Here is a 14,559-nt window from a genome sequence, read left to right on the forward strand (position 1 = left end):
CTACTACCATCAGGCCATCAGAATGCTGAACAGCTAACCCTACAATATTTAGTTATATTACACACTTACTAGCCATATGTTGTTACTGTTATCATTCTCAGTAACACTTAACATGAAGCTATTTCTAAAGTCCTATGTAACAATTTTGCTATTGTAGTAATCAGTTACTAAAGATGTATAAGAACTTGATGTCAAGTGATACTGTATTACCTTATGTCTCACAGATTATGAAAATGTACAGGTAACTGACAAAATAATGGAATCACTGGGGAGTAAATGAGGGATACAAAGTACATTGAAAGCAGGTGGTTCCTGAGTTAACTAATCAATTAACATCCCATCATGCTTAGGCTCATATATAAAAATGCTGGGCAGGCCAATATTTTGACTACCACAGCTATGTCCACATAGAATGTGAATGCCCCCATCCACAGGGCTTGAGTGGTCACTGAATGGTTTGGTGAGCATGAACACGATGTAAACCATATGCCATAGCCGTCTCAGTCACCAGATTTCAGCCCAATTGAGCACTTAACGCCTGAGACATCGCTTTCCACCACCATCAACAAAACACCAAATTACGGAATTTCTAGTGGAATAATGGTGTCGCATCCGTTCAGTAGAGTTCCAGACACTTGTAAAATCTATGCCATTGTCATGCCCTGATCTGTTTCACCTGTCCTTGCGCTTGTCTCTACCCCCCTCCAGGTGTCGCCCATCTTCCCCATTATCCCCTGTGTATTTACACCTGTGTTTTCTGTCTGTCTGTTGCCAGTTTGTCTTGTTTGTTCAAGCCTACCAGCATTTTGTCTCAGCTCCTAGGTTTCCCTAGTTTCTCTTTTTCTCGGCCTCCTGGTGTTTGACCTTTGCCTGTCCTGACCCTGTACCCGCCGGGCTGACCACTGCCTGTCTCTGAGCCGGCCATCCTCTACCTTTGCTCCACCTCTGGATTACCGGCCTCTGCCTGACCTGACCCTGAGCCTGCCTGCCGCCCTGTACCTTGGCCTCTGCTCTGGATTAAAGACCCCGCCTGCCTTGACCTGTCATTTGCCCGCCCCTGTGATTACAATAAACATTGTTACTTCACACAGTCTGCACTTGGGTCTTACCATGATTCCCAATCGCCATGGTACACTGATGCTGTTCTGGTAAATGGTGGCCCAACTCGTATTAAGACACTTTATGTTGATATTTCCTTTATTTTGTCAATTACTTCTTTCTCAGTCATTTTGAAACTGCAAAAGTGTTTTATTCAAATGTTAAGATTAGCCCATGTCTCTCACTGTTGCTTAGATCTAGCTAAATGACTGAAAGGGACATTCATCAAATGTTTTCAGGCCAAACAATGTCTAAGTCCCAGGCCATTAGTTATATTAGCTATATTTACCTCAATGCAAATAAATGTAAAAAAAATAAAGCAACATCTGTTTGGTTAGGGGTATAAAAAAGTTGTATAAGTGTACATTTGTATTACTTTCCATTATTTTGATCGATAAATGTTAATGATTTTAGAATACATTTAAACATGCTAAACATTAAGTATGATAATTATATAGCCTATATAATTGTAGGCTGTATATAAACATTCATATTGGACAGCCCTCCAAACCATGTGCTAATGGTAATATATTTACACTAATTAAACTGTTGTAATTTTTGGTCCTTGATTGCCAAATATTCAGTCATAAAATAATTATTTTGTTTTCAAAAAACTTTTATTCATCTAAATATGATTTGTTTTTCTGTGTGAGCCACAAGGGCTCATAGGAGCAGGAGCCTATATCCTGTTTCTGTAGCGTGACGCAGCTTGATGTACACCCTCTGGACAGGAGGCTAGTCTATTGCAGGGCCTTACCCCCAATCGATCTCCTTAATGCTTAATGTGTCAAGCAGATATGCATCGGGTCCCACTTTTACAGTCTTTGGTATGACTTTATACGTTGTAATTTGTTTAAATAGGGAGAAACAATCTATTGTCACAAGTATCCCTGTAGGGCTCAGGCTCTTACCTGGTACTGCAATCTTTCCAGCTGTTGGGTGGTTCATCTCCAGTATAAGGCCATTGGTTGCAACCTGAACAAAAATATACAAAAGATGAAGAACCATTCACTCTTCTTTATCAACTTATTTCATTAACACTTGGCCATAAGGGCTAAAGAACACTGTCATAAAACAGACATATTGTCACGGTCGTCCTCCTCTTCATCTGAAGAGGAGAGGCGAGATGGATCGGAGGACCAAAATGCGGCGTGGTATGTGTTCATCATTAATTTTAATAAAGAAAACACTGAACACTGAAACCCTATACAAAAAACAATAAACAAAATAACAACCGTGAAGCTAATGCGAACTGCGCTGAAACAAGCAATCAACATAGACAATCACCCACAAAACAAACAGTGCAACCCAGGGTACCTAAGTATGATTCTCAATCAGAGAAAACTAATGACACCTGCCTCTGAGTGAGAACCATACTAGGCCGAAACATAGAAATCCCCAAATCATAGAAAAACAAACATAGACTGCCCACCCCAACTCACGCCCTGACCATACTAAATAATGACAAAACAAAGGAAATAAAGGTCAGAACGTGACACATACACTATACAGTATATACAAAAGTATGTGGAAACCGCTTCAAATGAGTGGATTCGGCTATTTCAGTCACATTCGTTGCTGACAGAGGTATAATATCGAGCACGCAGCCATGCAATCTCCATAGACAAACATTCACAGTGAAATGGCCTTACTGAAGAGCTCAGTGACTTTCAACGTGGCACCATCATGCCACCTTTCCAACAAGTCAGTTCATCAAATGTCTGCCCTGTTAGAGCTGCCCCAGTCAATTGGAGCAACAACGGGTCAGCTGTGAAATGGTAGGCCACACAAGCTCACAAAATGGGACCGCCATGTGCTGAGGCGCGTGTAAAAATTGTCTGTCCTCAGTTGCAACACCCATTACCAAGTTCCAAACTGCACCTGGAAGCAACGTCAGCACAAGAAATGTTTGTTGGGCACTTCATGAAATGCGTTTCTATGCCCGAGCAGCCGCACACACTAAGATCACCATGAGCAAAGCCAAGTGCCAGCTGGAGTCGTGTAAAGATCGTCACCATTGGACTCCGTAGCAGTGGAAACTCATTATCTGGAGTGAAGAATCATGCTTCACCATCTGGCAGTCCGACAGAAAAGTGCTCAAGGGCTAGATAGTGCTCTAGCCTAGAACCCCCTTCACCGGGGGGATCTGTAGTCTGTTCTATACACTATGCATTTTAATATCATAAACCACCTGCACTCGAAACGTCCACATCGCCCACAGTTGAATCAAAAGGCTGCCTATCCGGCCTGTTTAACTAACTTAGGATAATTAGCGCTATACATCAGAGTGTGGGCAAGCTGAAGTCAAACAGTTACATAAGGACGAAGAGTCAGACCACCAGACATGTGTGACACTCTCGGTCTCTCATCGACATGGACTCGCTGACCCTCGGAGCATATTACCACAGCGACAGCGTCGAGAGAGTGCGCCTCTCCGTCATGTTATATTTAGAGGCTGCATGGTGGTGATTCACGTGGCACCTCTCTCTCCTCTCTCTACGGGACAGCCAATATGTGCACTTTACCTTGGCCAGGTCGCAGTTGTAAATGAGAACTTGTTCTCAACTGGCCTACCTGGTTAAATAAAGGTGAAATAAAAAAGTTGGGTTTGCGTCAGTCTGCCCAGACGTGAGTCTCTGTCTCTGTCTACTCCTTTCCCATTGGTATCTGCGTTCTTCATGTCGAGGGAGGTCATGCACACAAGAGCCCACTTACGGCGCGTTTACATGGTACGAGGTAGACGGCAAAATGGATGTCATTTCACACCGAGCCACAAATGCCGTTGTGGCTCGCTGTGAATGACGTCAGCCGCCACGGTAGACGGGGCTTCCCGTCAAAGTTATAATATTTTAAACTTTTACTGTCTGCCGTAGCATTGCTTTTGTACCGAAATCACCATAGCAGCACTAGGCAGAGTTGCAAATAAAAAGCCATATCTCAGACTTGGTCAATAAAAAGAAAATATTAAGATGGGCAAGAAAACACAGACACTGGACAGAGGAACTCTGCCTAGAAGGCCAGCATCCTGGAGTTGCCTCTTCACTGTTGACGTTGAGACTGGTGTTTTGCGGGTACTATTTAATGAAGCTGCCAGTTGGTGGTTCTTGATAATGGGCCTTTGTACGCCTATGTAGATATACCATAAGAAATCTGCCGTTTCCAGCTGCAATAGCCATTCACAACATTCACAATGTCTACACTGAATTTCTGATCAATTTTATGTTACTTTAATGGACCAAAAATGGGCTTTTCTTTAAAAAACAAGGACATTTCTAAGTGACCCCAAACTTTTGAACGGAAGTGTATATCTAATTTTAGGCAGTTTACTCTTCCAACTGCTGCTACACAAAAAAGTTATTCTGGCTCTGAATTTTCATTTGAGGCCCATAAACCCATTAATCCCAATATGTAGGACAAAGATTAAAGACGAGAATTCCTTACTCAAAGCACAGAATGATGAGTCTCTCCCTTAAGATGAATGGTGGAATGGTGTGTACTTCCTTTAACAGGGGGAGCCATGACCGTAGCTCTGTCCATCTCGCATTTTTTCCTGCAAATGGCAGGTCTATGAGACAGCCATGAAAGACGATGGCTTTTCCTTCCCAGTCTCTAATCCACCCTGACCTTGAACAAGAGCAAGATGACCTGATAGAGTTCAGATTCTCCAGGAATATTGGCCTGCCTCATATCTCACTCTTGTTTGTTTCATTCAGTAAGAAACATCGTTGACCTTGTGGTTGACAGCTACCTGGAGAAGACTGGAGTTGACTATGGGACTGATTCAATAAAACCTGCCATCTTTGTTAACAAATTCTGTCTCACATGGAAACTAAAAGAAATTAAGCATCCAACTTTGAGAGGAAACCATCTGTTATTTTGACACTGCCCAGAACCTTCCCATTTGGCCCCAGGATATAAGGCGTGTGAAACATTGATTGTTTGATTGAATTGAGCCCAGAGTTGGACTTCTACCTTATAAACTTATCCAGCAACTTCATAAAAATGTGGAAATAAGATTTGCAGTCTGAAATGAAAACTGCATATGAATGGCCAGGTGGCCACATGCTCAACATAACTTTTGTACTGCTCTTCCAAAGACCTCAATGAAAATGTTTGATACTTTTTATTGGTTTGTATGAATCACGTCATGCATCATAATATTGCAGTAAATATGGGGTAGCCTGGCCTGAGACCAAAAGCCAGGTCCAGCAACTGTGTCAACCCTACATGTTCATCTTTATGCCAAGAGATCTGAACTTCTTGAGAAATGTTCTACAATATTGTAAAGGGTAAACACTTGACACAGCGCCATCATGGCGTGTTGTAATAATGGATGGGGAAACTGTTTAGAGAACGAAAGATAAAACGGTAGCTTAAAAAACCTTATCATCCTCCAAACAGTAATCCAAGACAGTCAATCTCCTAAATACATGATTAAGTGAGGGAGCGATAGGAAAATAAACATTTCAATTCCCAGCTTATCCATATGCTGATATTGAACTTGACAGCTTCCCCCTCCTTACAAGGATTTGACAGATAATCAAAAACACAATTGTGGAAATGAAAAGGTGGTACATGAGCGCCACATGCATCTCCCATTTCCCCCGATGCACACTTGAAACAGGGTTCACTTTATGCCTGTGTCAGCAGGCAGTAAAAGCCCTGTTTATTTATGTGTCTCTCATTTTTCATTTTATTTATGTGCCTCCTTTCATCGAACCAGGCCTCACTGTCTCCTCTACTGTCACACTCTTCACAAGTATCTGCTTGGGAAGCTCTGTGGTTACATGAGAGGGGAAAACATTTATATGGATCAACATTGATCGAATGCTTTAGTTTAAACATAATAATTACATATATATATATACATATGATTGTTTTGTGTATTCAAATATGTTATTTTCCCAACATAAACAGTACCAGTCAAAAGTTTAGACACACCTACTCATGCAAGGGTTTTTCTTTATTTGTACTATTTTCTACATTGTAGAATAATAGTGAATACATCAAACCTATGAAATTACACATATGAAATCATGTAGTAAACAACAAAGTGTTAAAAAAATCAAAATATATTTAATATTTGAAATTATTCAAAGTAGCCACCTTTTTCCTTGATGACAGCTTTGCACACTCTTGGAATTCTCTCAACCAGCTTCATGAGCTACTCACCTGGAAGGCATTTCAATTAACAGGTGCGCCTTGTTAAAAGTTCATTTGTGGAATTTCTATCCTTCTTCTTCTACTTGTTAAAAGACCAAAGTCCATATTCTGGCAAGAACAGCTGCTCAAACAAGCAAAGAGAAATGACGGTCCATCATTACTTTAAGACACGAAGGTCAGTCAATCCGGAAAATGTCAAGAACCAAAAACCATCAAGCGCTCTAATAAAATTGGCTCTCATGAGGACCGCCACAGAAAAGGAAGACCCAGAGTTACCTCTGCTGCGGAGGATAAGTTCATTAGAGGTACCAGCCTCAGAAATTGCAGCCCAAATAAATGCTTCAAAGAGTTCAAGTAACAGACATATGTCAACATCAACTGTTCAGAGGAGACTGCGTGAATCAGGCATTCAAGAACCCACCACCAAACACAAATAAGACACAAATAATAAGAAGATACTTGCTTGGGCAAAGAAACACGAGCAATGGACATTAGACCGGTGGAAATCTGTCCTTTGGTTTGATGAGTCCACATTTTTTTTTTTTTTGTTCCAACAGACTTTATGAAACGCAGAGTAGGTGAACGAATGATCTCAGCATGTGTGGTTCCCACCGTGAAGCATGGAGGAGGAGGTGTAATGGTTTGGGGGTGCTTTGCTGGTGGAACTGTCTGATTAATTTAGAATTCAAGGCACAATTAACCAGCATGGCTACCACAGCATTTTGCAGCGTTACGCAATGGAGGAAACAGCAGAGGGAGCACCCCACACCCACATCGACGGGACAGTAGTGTTCCACCCACACCCACACAGACAGCGTGGTGAAGAAGGAGCAGCAGCGCCTCTTCAACCTCAGGAGGCTGAAGAAATTTGGCTTGTCACCAAAAGCACTCACAAACTTTTACAGACACACAATCGAGAGTATCATGTTTGGGCTTTATCACCGCCTGGTATGGAAACTGCTCCGCCCACAACCGTAAGGCTCTACAGAGGGTAGTGAGGTCTGCACAACACATCACCGGGGCCAAACTACCTGCCCTCCAGGACACCTACACCACCCGATGTCACAGGAAGGCCATAAAGATCATCAAGGACAACAACCACCCGAGCCACTGCCTGTTCACCTGGCTATCATCCAGAAGGCGAGGTCAGTACAGGTGCATCAGAGCAGGGACCGAGAGACTGAAAAACAGCTTCTATCTCAAGGCCAGCAGACTGTTAAACTGACACCACTAACATTGAGTGGCTGCTGCCAACATACTGACTCAACTCCAGCCACTTTAATATTGGATAAATTGAAGTAAAAAATGTATCACTAGCCACTTTAAACAATGCCACTTAATATAATGTTTACATACCCTACATTAATCATCTCATATGTATGTACTGTACTCAATACCATCTACTGCATCTTGCCTATGCCGTTCTGTACCATCACTCATTTATATAACTTTATGTATCTATTTATACATCTCCCTTTATATTTGTGTTTATAAGGTAATTGTTGTGAAAATGTTAGGTTAGATTATGCGTTGGTTATTACTGCATTGTCAGAACTAGAAGCACAAGCATTTCGCTACACTTGCATTAACATCTGTTAACCATGTGTATGGGACAAATAACATTTGATTTGATTTGAGTGCTACATCAGATGACCTGGTCTCCACAATCACCCAACCTCAACCCTATTGAGATGCTTTGAGGTGAGTTGGACTGCAGAGTGAAGGAAAAGCAGCCAACAAGTGCTCAGCATATGTGGGAACTCCTTCAAGACTGTTGGAAAAGCATTCCAGGTGAAGCTGTTTGAAAGAATGCCAAGAGTGTGCAAAGCTGTCATCAAGGCATCATTTTCATCCCTCATGACGCCAACTATTTTGTGAAGCGAACCAGTCCCTCCTGCAGCAAAGCACCCCCACAGGATGATGCTGCCACCCCCGTGCTTCACAGTTGGGATGGTGTTCTTCGGCTTGCAAGCCTCCCCTTTTTTCCTCCAAACATAAGGATGGTCATTATGGCCAAACAGTTCTATTTATGTTTCATTAGACCAGAGGACATTTCTCCAAAAAGTACAATCTCTGTCCCCATGTGCAGTTGCAAACGAAAGTCTGGCTTTTTATGGCGGGTTTTGAGCAGTGGCTTCTTCCTTGCTGAGCAGCCTTTCAGGTTATGTCAATATAGGACTCGTTTTAATGTTGATATAGATACTTTTGTACCTGTTTCCTCCAGCAAGAGGCACTGAGTTTAAAGTTAGGCCTTGAAATACATCCACAGGTACACCTCTAATTGACTCAAATGATGTCAATTAGCTCATCAGAAGATTCTAAAGCCATGAGATAATTTTCTGGAATTTTCCAAGCTGTTTAAAGGCACAGTCAACTTAGTGTATGTAAACTTCCGACCCACTTGAATTTTGATACAGTGTATTATAAGTGAAATAATCATTCTGTAAACAATTGTTGGAAAATGACTTGTGTCATGCACAAAGTAGATGTCCTAACCGACTTGCCAAAACTATAGTTTGTTAACAAGAAGTGATTGAAAAACGAGTTTTAATGACTCCAACCTAAGTGTGTCACGTTCTGACCATAGTTATTTTGTGTTTTCGTCATCCATTAAAATGATGCATTCACACCACGCTGCGCTTTGGTCTGCTTCTTACGACGATCGTGACAGAATCACCCACCACAACAGGACCAAGTGGCGTGGTGACAGGCAGCGGCAGCAGGAGCAGGGCAAGGAGGAATGGACATGGGAGGACGAATTGGACGGTAAAGGTCCCTGGGCACAGCCAGGAGAATATCGCCACCCCAAGGAGGAGCTGGAGGCAGTGAAGGTGGAGAGGCGCTGGTATGAGGAGGCAGCACGGCGGCGCGGATGGAAGCCCGAGAGTCAGCCCCAAAAATAACCAGGAAGTGGTACACAGGAAGTGTGGCGAAGCCAGGTAGGAGACCCCGGTTCCCCGGTTCGCCAGCACAGCCCAGTGCGGGCTATTCCACCTCGCCGCACTGGCAGGGCGACCGGGAGCATTCAACCAGGTAAGGTTGGGCAGGCTCGTTGCTCAAGAGCTCCAGTGCGCCTGCACGGTCCGGTCTATCCAGTACCATCTCCACGCACCAGCCCTCCGGTGGCAGCCCCCCGCACCAGGCTGTCTCTCCGTTTCAGCCCTACAGGTGCTCCCGCCTGTCCAGCGCTGCTAGAGTCTCCCGTCTGTCCAGAGCTGCTAGAGTCTCCCGTCTGTCCAGAGCTGCTAGAGTCTCCCATCTGTCCAGAGCTGCTAGAGTCTCCCGCCTGTCCAGAGCTGCTAGAGTCTCCCGTCTGTCCAGAGCTGCTAGAGTCTCCTGTCTGTCCAGAGCTGCTAGAGTCTCCCGCCTGTCCAGAGCTGCTAGAATCTCCCGCCTGTCATGAGCCGCCAGTCTGCAAGGAGCCGCCGGAGCCGCCAGTTAGCCAGGATCTTCCAGAGCCGCCAGTCAGCCAGGATCTTCCAGAGCCACCAGTCAGCCAGGATCTTCCAGAGCCGCCAGTCAGCCAGGATCTTCCAGAGCCGCCAGTCAGCCAGGATCTGCCAGAGCCGCCATTCAGCAAGGATCTGCCAGAGCCGCCAGTCAGCTAGGAGCTGCCAGAGCCATCAGTCAGACAGAGTCTGCCAGAGCCGTCAACCTGAGAGCTATCTCTCAGTCCTGAGCTTCCCCTCAGTCCTGAGCTACCCCTCAGTCCTGAGCTACCCCTCAGTCCTGAGCTACCCCTGAGCTACCCCTCAGTCCTGAGCTACCCCTCAGTCCTGAGCTACCTCTCAGTCCCGAGCTGCCCCTCAGTCCGGAGCTGCCCCTCAGTCCAGTGGGGCCCTTTGTTAGGGTTCCTAGGCCAAGGTCGGCGGTGAGGGTCGCCACTCAAAGGACGCTAAGGAGGTGGACAAAGACAATGATGGAGTGGGGTCCACGTCCAGCGCCAGAGCCATCACCGCGGACAGATGCCCAGCCAGACACCCCCTTATAGGTTTAGGTTGTGCGGTCGGAGTCCGCACCTTGGGGGGGGGGTACTGTCACCATAGTTCTTTTGTGTTTTCATTATCCATTAAAATGATGCATTCACGCTGCGCTTTGGTCCGCTTCTTACGACGATCGTGACAAAGTGTATGTAAACTTCCGACTTCAACTGTAGGTGCACACAGGTCAAGAGACAAATAAGAGTGACACATGGATAGACAGTTACATTCAATCCCGCCTTGCACACTCTTGCAAGCAAAGAAAGCGAAGGCTAGCTTTTTCAAACAGAAATTTGCATCCTGCAGAACAAACTCCCAAAACTTCTGGGACACTAGAGAATAAGAGCACCTCCTCCCAGCTGCCCATTGCACTGAGGCTAGGAAAGACTTTCACCACCGATAAATCCACGATAATTGAGAATTTCAACAAGCATTTTTCTACGCCTGGCCAGGCTTTGCACCTGGCCACCCCTACCACGTTCAACAGCCCTGCACCCCTCACAGCAACTTGCCCAAGCCTCCCCATTGCTCCTTCACCCAAATCCAGATACCTGGTGTTCTAAAAGAGCTGCAAAATATGGACCCCTAGAAATCAGCAGGGCTAGACAATCTGGACCCTCTCTTTCTAAAATTATCAGCCAAAATTGTTGCAACCCCTATTACTAGTCTGTTCAACCTCTCCAACTGCTCTTAAATGCAAGTAAAACTAAATGCATGCTCTTCATCTGATCGCTACCAGCACCCTCCCGCATCACTACTCTGGACGGTTCTGACTTAGAATATGTGGACATCTACAAATTCCTTGGTGTCTGGTTAGACTGTAAACTCTCCTTAAAGATTCATATTAAGCATCTCCAATCCAAAATTAAATCTAGAATTGGCTTCCTATTTCGCAACAAAGCATCCCTCACTCATGTCGCCAAACATACCCTTGTAAAACTGACTATCCTACTGATCCTTGACTTTGGCGATGTCATTTACAAAATAGCCTCCAACACTCCACTCAACAAATTGGATGCAGTCTATCACAGTGCCATCCGTTTTGTCACCAAAGACCCATATACTACCCACCATTGCGACCTGTATGCTCTCGTTAGCAGGCCTTCGCTTCATATTCGTCGCCAAACCCACTGGCTCCAGGTCATCTATAAGTCTATGCTAGGTAAAGCCCTGCCTTATCTCAGCTCACTGGTCACCATAGCAGCAACCACGCGTAGCACGCGCTCTAGCAGGTATATTTCACTGGTTACCAACCCCCAAAGCCAATTCCTCCTTTGGCCGCCTTTCCTTCCAGTTCTCTGCTGTCAATGACTGGAACAAATTGCAAAAATCATTGAAGCTGGAGACTCATATCTCCCTCACTCCCTCACTACCAGCACCAGCTGTCAGAGCAGCTCACAGATCACTGCACCTGTATATAGCCCATCTGTAAATAGCCCATCCAACTACCTCATCCCCATACTGTTATTTAAAAAAAATGTGCTCCTTTGCACCCCAGTATCTCTACTTGCACATTTATCTTCTGCACATCTATCACTCCAGTATTTAATTGCTAAATTGTCATTATTTCGCTACTATGGCCTATTTATTTCCTTACCTCCTTTATTTTACCTCATTTGCACACACTGTATATATACTTTTTTTTCTATTGTGTTATTGACTGTATGTTTGTTTATTCCATGTGTAACTCTGTGTTGTTGTTTGTGTCACAATGCTTTGCTTTATCTTGGCCAGGTCACAGTTGTAAATGAGAACTTGTTCTCAACTAGCATACCTGGTTAAATAAAGGTGAAATAAAAAAATAAAAAATGGCCTGCATCTAGCTGATAAAGGCTGTAATCATTAGTCCAACAGTTGCAAACATTCAATTGGACAAATTCAGGTATGTTATCCTCATTTTGTTCTGTTTGCTTCTGTTAACCTTTCTAGGGCAGGGGTTCTCGACATTCCGCTGAAAAGGCAGGGTGTGAAATTCAAAAATATTTTTTAGAAATAAGACCAATACAGCAAATGAAAGATAAACATCTTGTTAATCTACCCATCGTGTCCGATTTCATAAATGCTTTACAGTGAAAGCACAACATATGATTATGTTAGGTCATAGCCCAGTCGAAAAAACACACAGCCATTTTTCCAGCCAAAGCTAGGAGTCACACAGCCGGCCGCGACCGGGAGGTCCGTGGGGCGACGCACAATTGGCCTAGCGTCGTCCGGGTTAGGGAGGGTTGGGCCGGTAGAGATATCCTTGTCTCATCGCGCACTAGCAACTCCTGTGGCGGACCGGCCGCAGTGCGCGCTAACCAGGTAGCCAGGTGCACTGTGTTTCCTCCAAAACATTGGTGACGCTGACTTCCGGGTTGAATGCGCGCTGTGTTAAGAAGCAGTGTGGCTTGGTTGGGTTGTGTTTCGGAGGACGCATGGCTTTCGACCTTCATCTCTCCCGAGCCTGTACGGGAGTTGTAGCGATGAGACAAGATAGTAACTACTAACAATTGGATACCACGAAATTGGGGAGAAGAGGGTAAAAAAAAAGATAAAATAAAATTAATCACTAACCTTTGATGATCTTCATCAGATGACATTCATAGGACATCATGTTACACAATACATTTATGTTTTGTTCGATAATGTGCATATTTACATCCAAAAATCTCAGTTTACATTGGCACCTTATGTGCAGTCATGTTTTGATTCCAAAACATCTGGTGATTTTGCAGAAATACTCATAATAAACATTGATAAAAGATACAAGTGTTATTCACAGAATTAAAGATAGACTTTTCCTTAATGCAACCGCTGTGTCAGATTTTAAAAAGACTTTACGGAAAAAGCATAATCTGAGAACGGCGCTCAGAACCCAAAACAGCCAGAGAAATATCCGCCATTTTGGAGTCAACAAAGTTAGAAACAACACCATAAATATTCACTTACTTTTGATGATCTTCATCAGAAGGCTCTCCCAGGAATCCCAGTTCAACAATAAATGACTGATTTGTTCCATAAAGTTCCATGAAGTCCATCATTTATGTCCAAATAGCCACTTGTTGTTAGCGTGTTCAGCCCAGTAATCCATCTTCATGAGGCACAGGCACTTCGTCCAGACAAAAACTCGAAAGGTTCCGTTACAGTCCTTTAGAAACATGTCAAACGATGTATGGAATCAATCTTTAGGATGTTTTTAACATAAAACCGGACAATTCCTTTGTCTTCAGAAAAGCCCTGGAACGAGAGGTAACTTTGTCGGGAGCGCGCGTCATGAGACCAAGGCACTCTGCCAGACCACTTACTCAAAGAGGTCTCATGAGCCCCTCTTTTATAGTAGAATCCTCGTTCAAGTTTCTAAAGACGGTTGACATCTAGTGGAAGCCGAAGGAAGTGCAACTTTATCCATATCTCAATGTGTATTCGGTAGGCCAAGCTTTGAAAAACTACAAACTTCAGATGTCCCACTTCCTGGTTGGATTTCCTCAGGTTTTCGCCTGCCATGTGAGTTCTGTTATACTCATTCTGTTAGACATCATTCAAACAGTTTTAGAAACTTCACAGTGTTTTCTATCCAATTCTAATAATAATATGCATATATTAGCATCTGGGACAGAGTAGCAGTTCACTCTGGGCACGCTATTCATCCAAAAGTGAAAATGCTGTCCCCTATCCCAAAAAGGCGAAATAAATATTTTTCAACAGAATCGGTAGAATGAATACACCGCTGATCACGCTCAAACACAGTTAACTTTGTATGATAGATAAGATGGAGAAAACACCTGTCTATAAATTACATCTTCAAACTAAGGGCAACCATGGCATCCGACAGGAGATGCGTCCATCCATGATGTATATGAGTAAGATAGTCTAGCTAGCTACATTTTCAGATACTACACATTTCTAATTTTGACAGAAAGTGGTTTCATTTCAAGTTAAAGCATACTGTTAGCTAGCTAAAGTTAGCTGGCTGGCTCGCTAGCTAACGTCATGTGTATGATCTTATTATTTGTTTCTCAGAGCCATTTGCTTGACTAATTATAGCTTAATGTTAGCTAGCTGACATTGAACCTGGTTGGTAGTTAGCTAGCTGCATGTCTTAACAAAAGACTCTTGTCTGAGTGTGCCAGAGTGCAGAATGACTGATGAATTCACGAACGCTCAACATTCATTGAATATGGCCAGTGTCAGTGAACATCGGCAAAAAGGAGTAATTAAATTGTTGCCAGCAGCACAGTTACAGTCACCAACACTCTGGATAACATGAAAACAGCCTAACAAGCTCTGCTAGTGCGAGTAAAATGGTCAGAGTTGGATGTTCTTTAATTTGTGTCTG

At 43.8% G+C, this 14,559-nt stretch overlaps 1 protein-coding gene across 2 annotated transcripts in view; it reads right to left on the reverse strand.

Annotated features, from left to right (window-relative positions):
- The window catches only part of sugct (succinyl-CoA:glutarate-CoA transferase), a 163,387-nt gene that overhangs the window by 24,407 nt on the left and 124,421 nt on the right, over positions 1-14,559 (reverse strand). The window contains exon 13 of one of the 2 annotated variants that reach the window (XM_029661577.2): positions 2,010-2,073. The exons of the other annotated variant lie outside the window; for it this stretch is intronic. Within the exon in view, the coding sequence (XP_029517437.1) occupies positions 2,010-2,073 (64 nt within the window). The remainder of the gene's footprint in view (positions 1-2,009; positions 2,074-14,559) is intronic. 2 annotated transcript variants of the gene reach the window in all.

This window comes from Oncorhynchus nerka, linkage group LG6 (assembly GCF_034236695.1).
Source record: "Oncorhynchus nerka isolate Pitt River linkage group LG6, Oner_Uvic_2.0, whole genome shotgun sequence".
NCBI classification, from domain to species: domain Eukaryota; kingdom Metazoa; phylum Chordata; class Actinopteri; order Salmoniformes; family Salmonidae; genus Oncorhynchus; species Oncorhynchus nerka.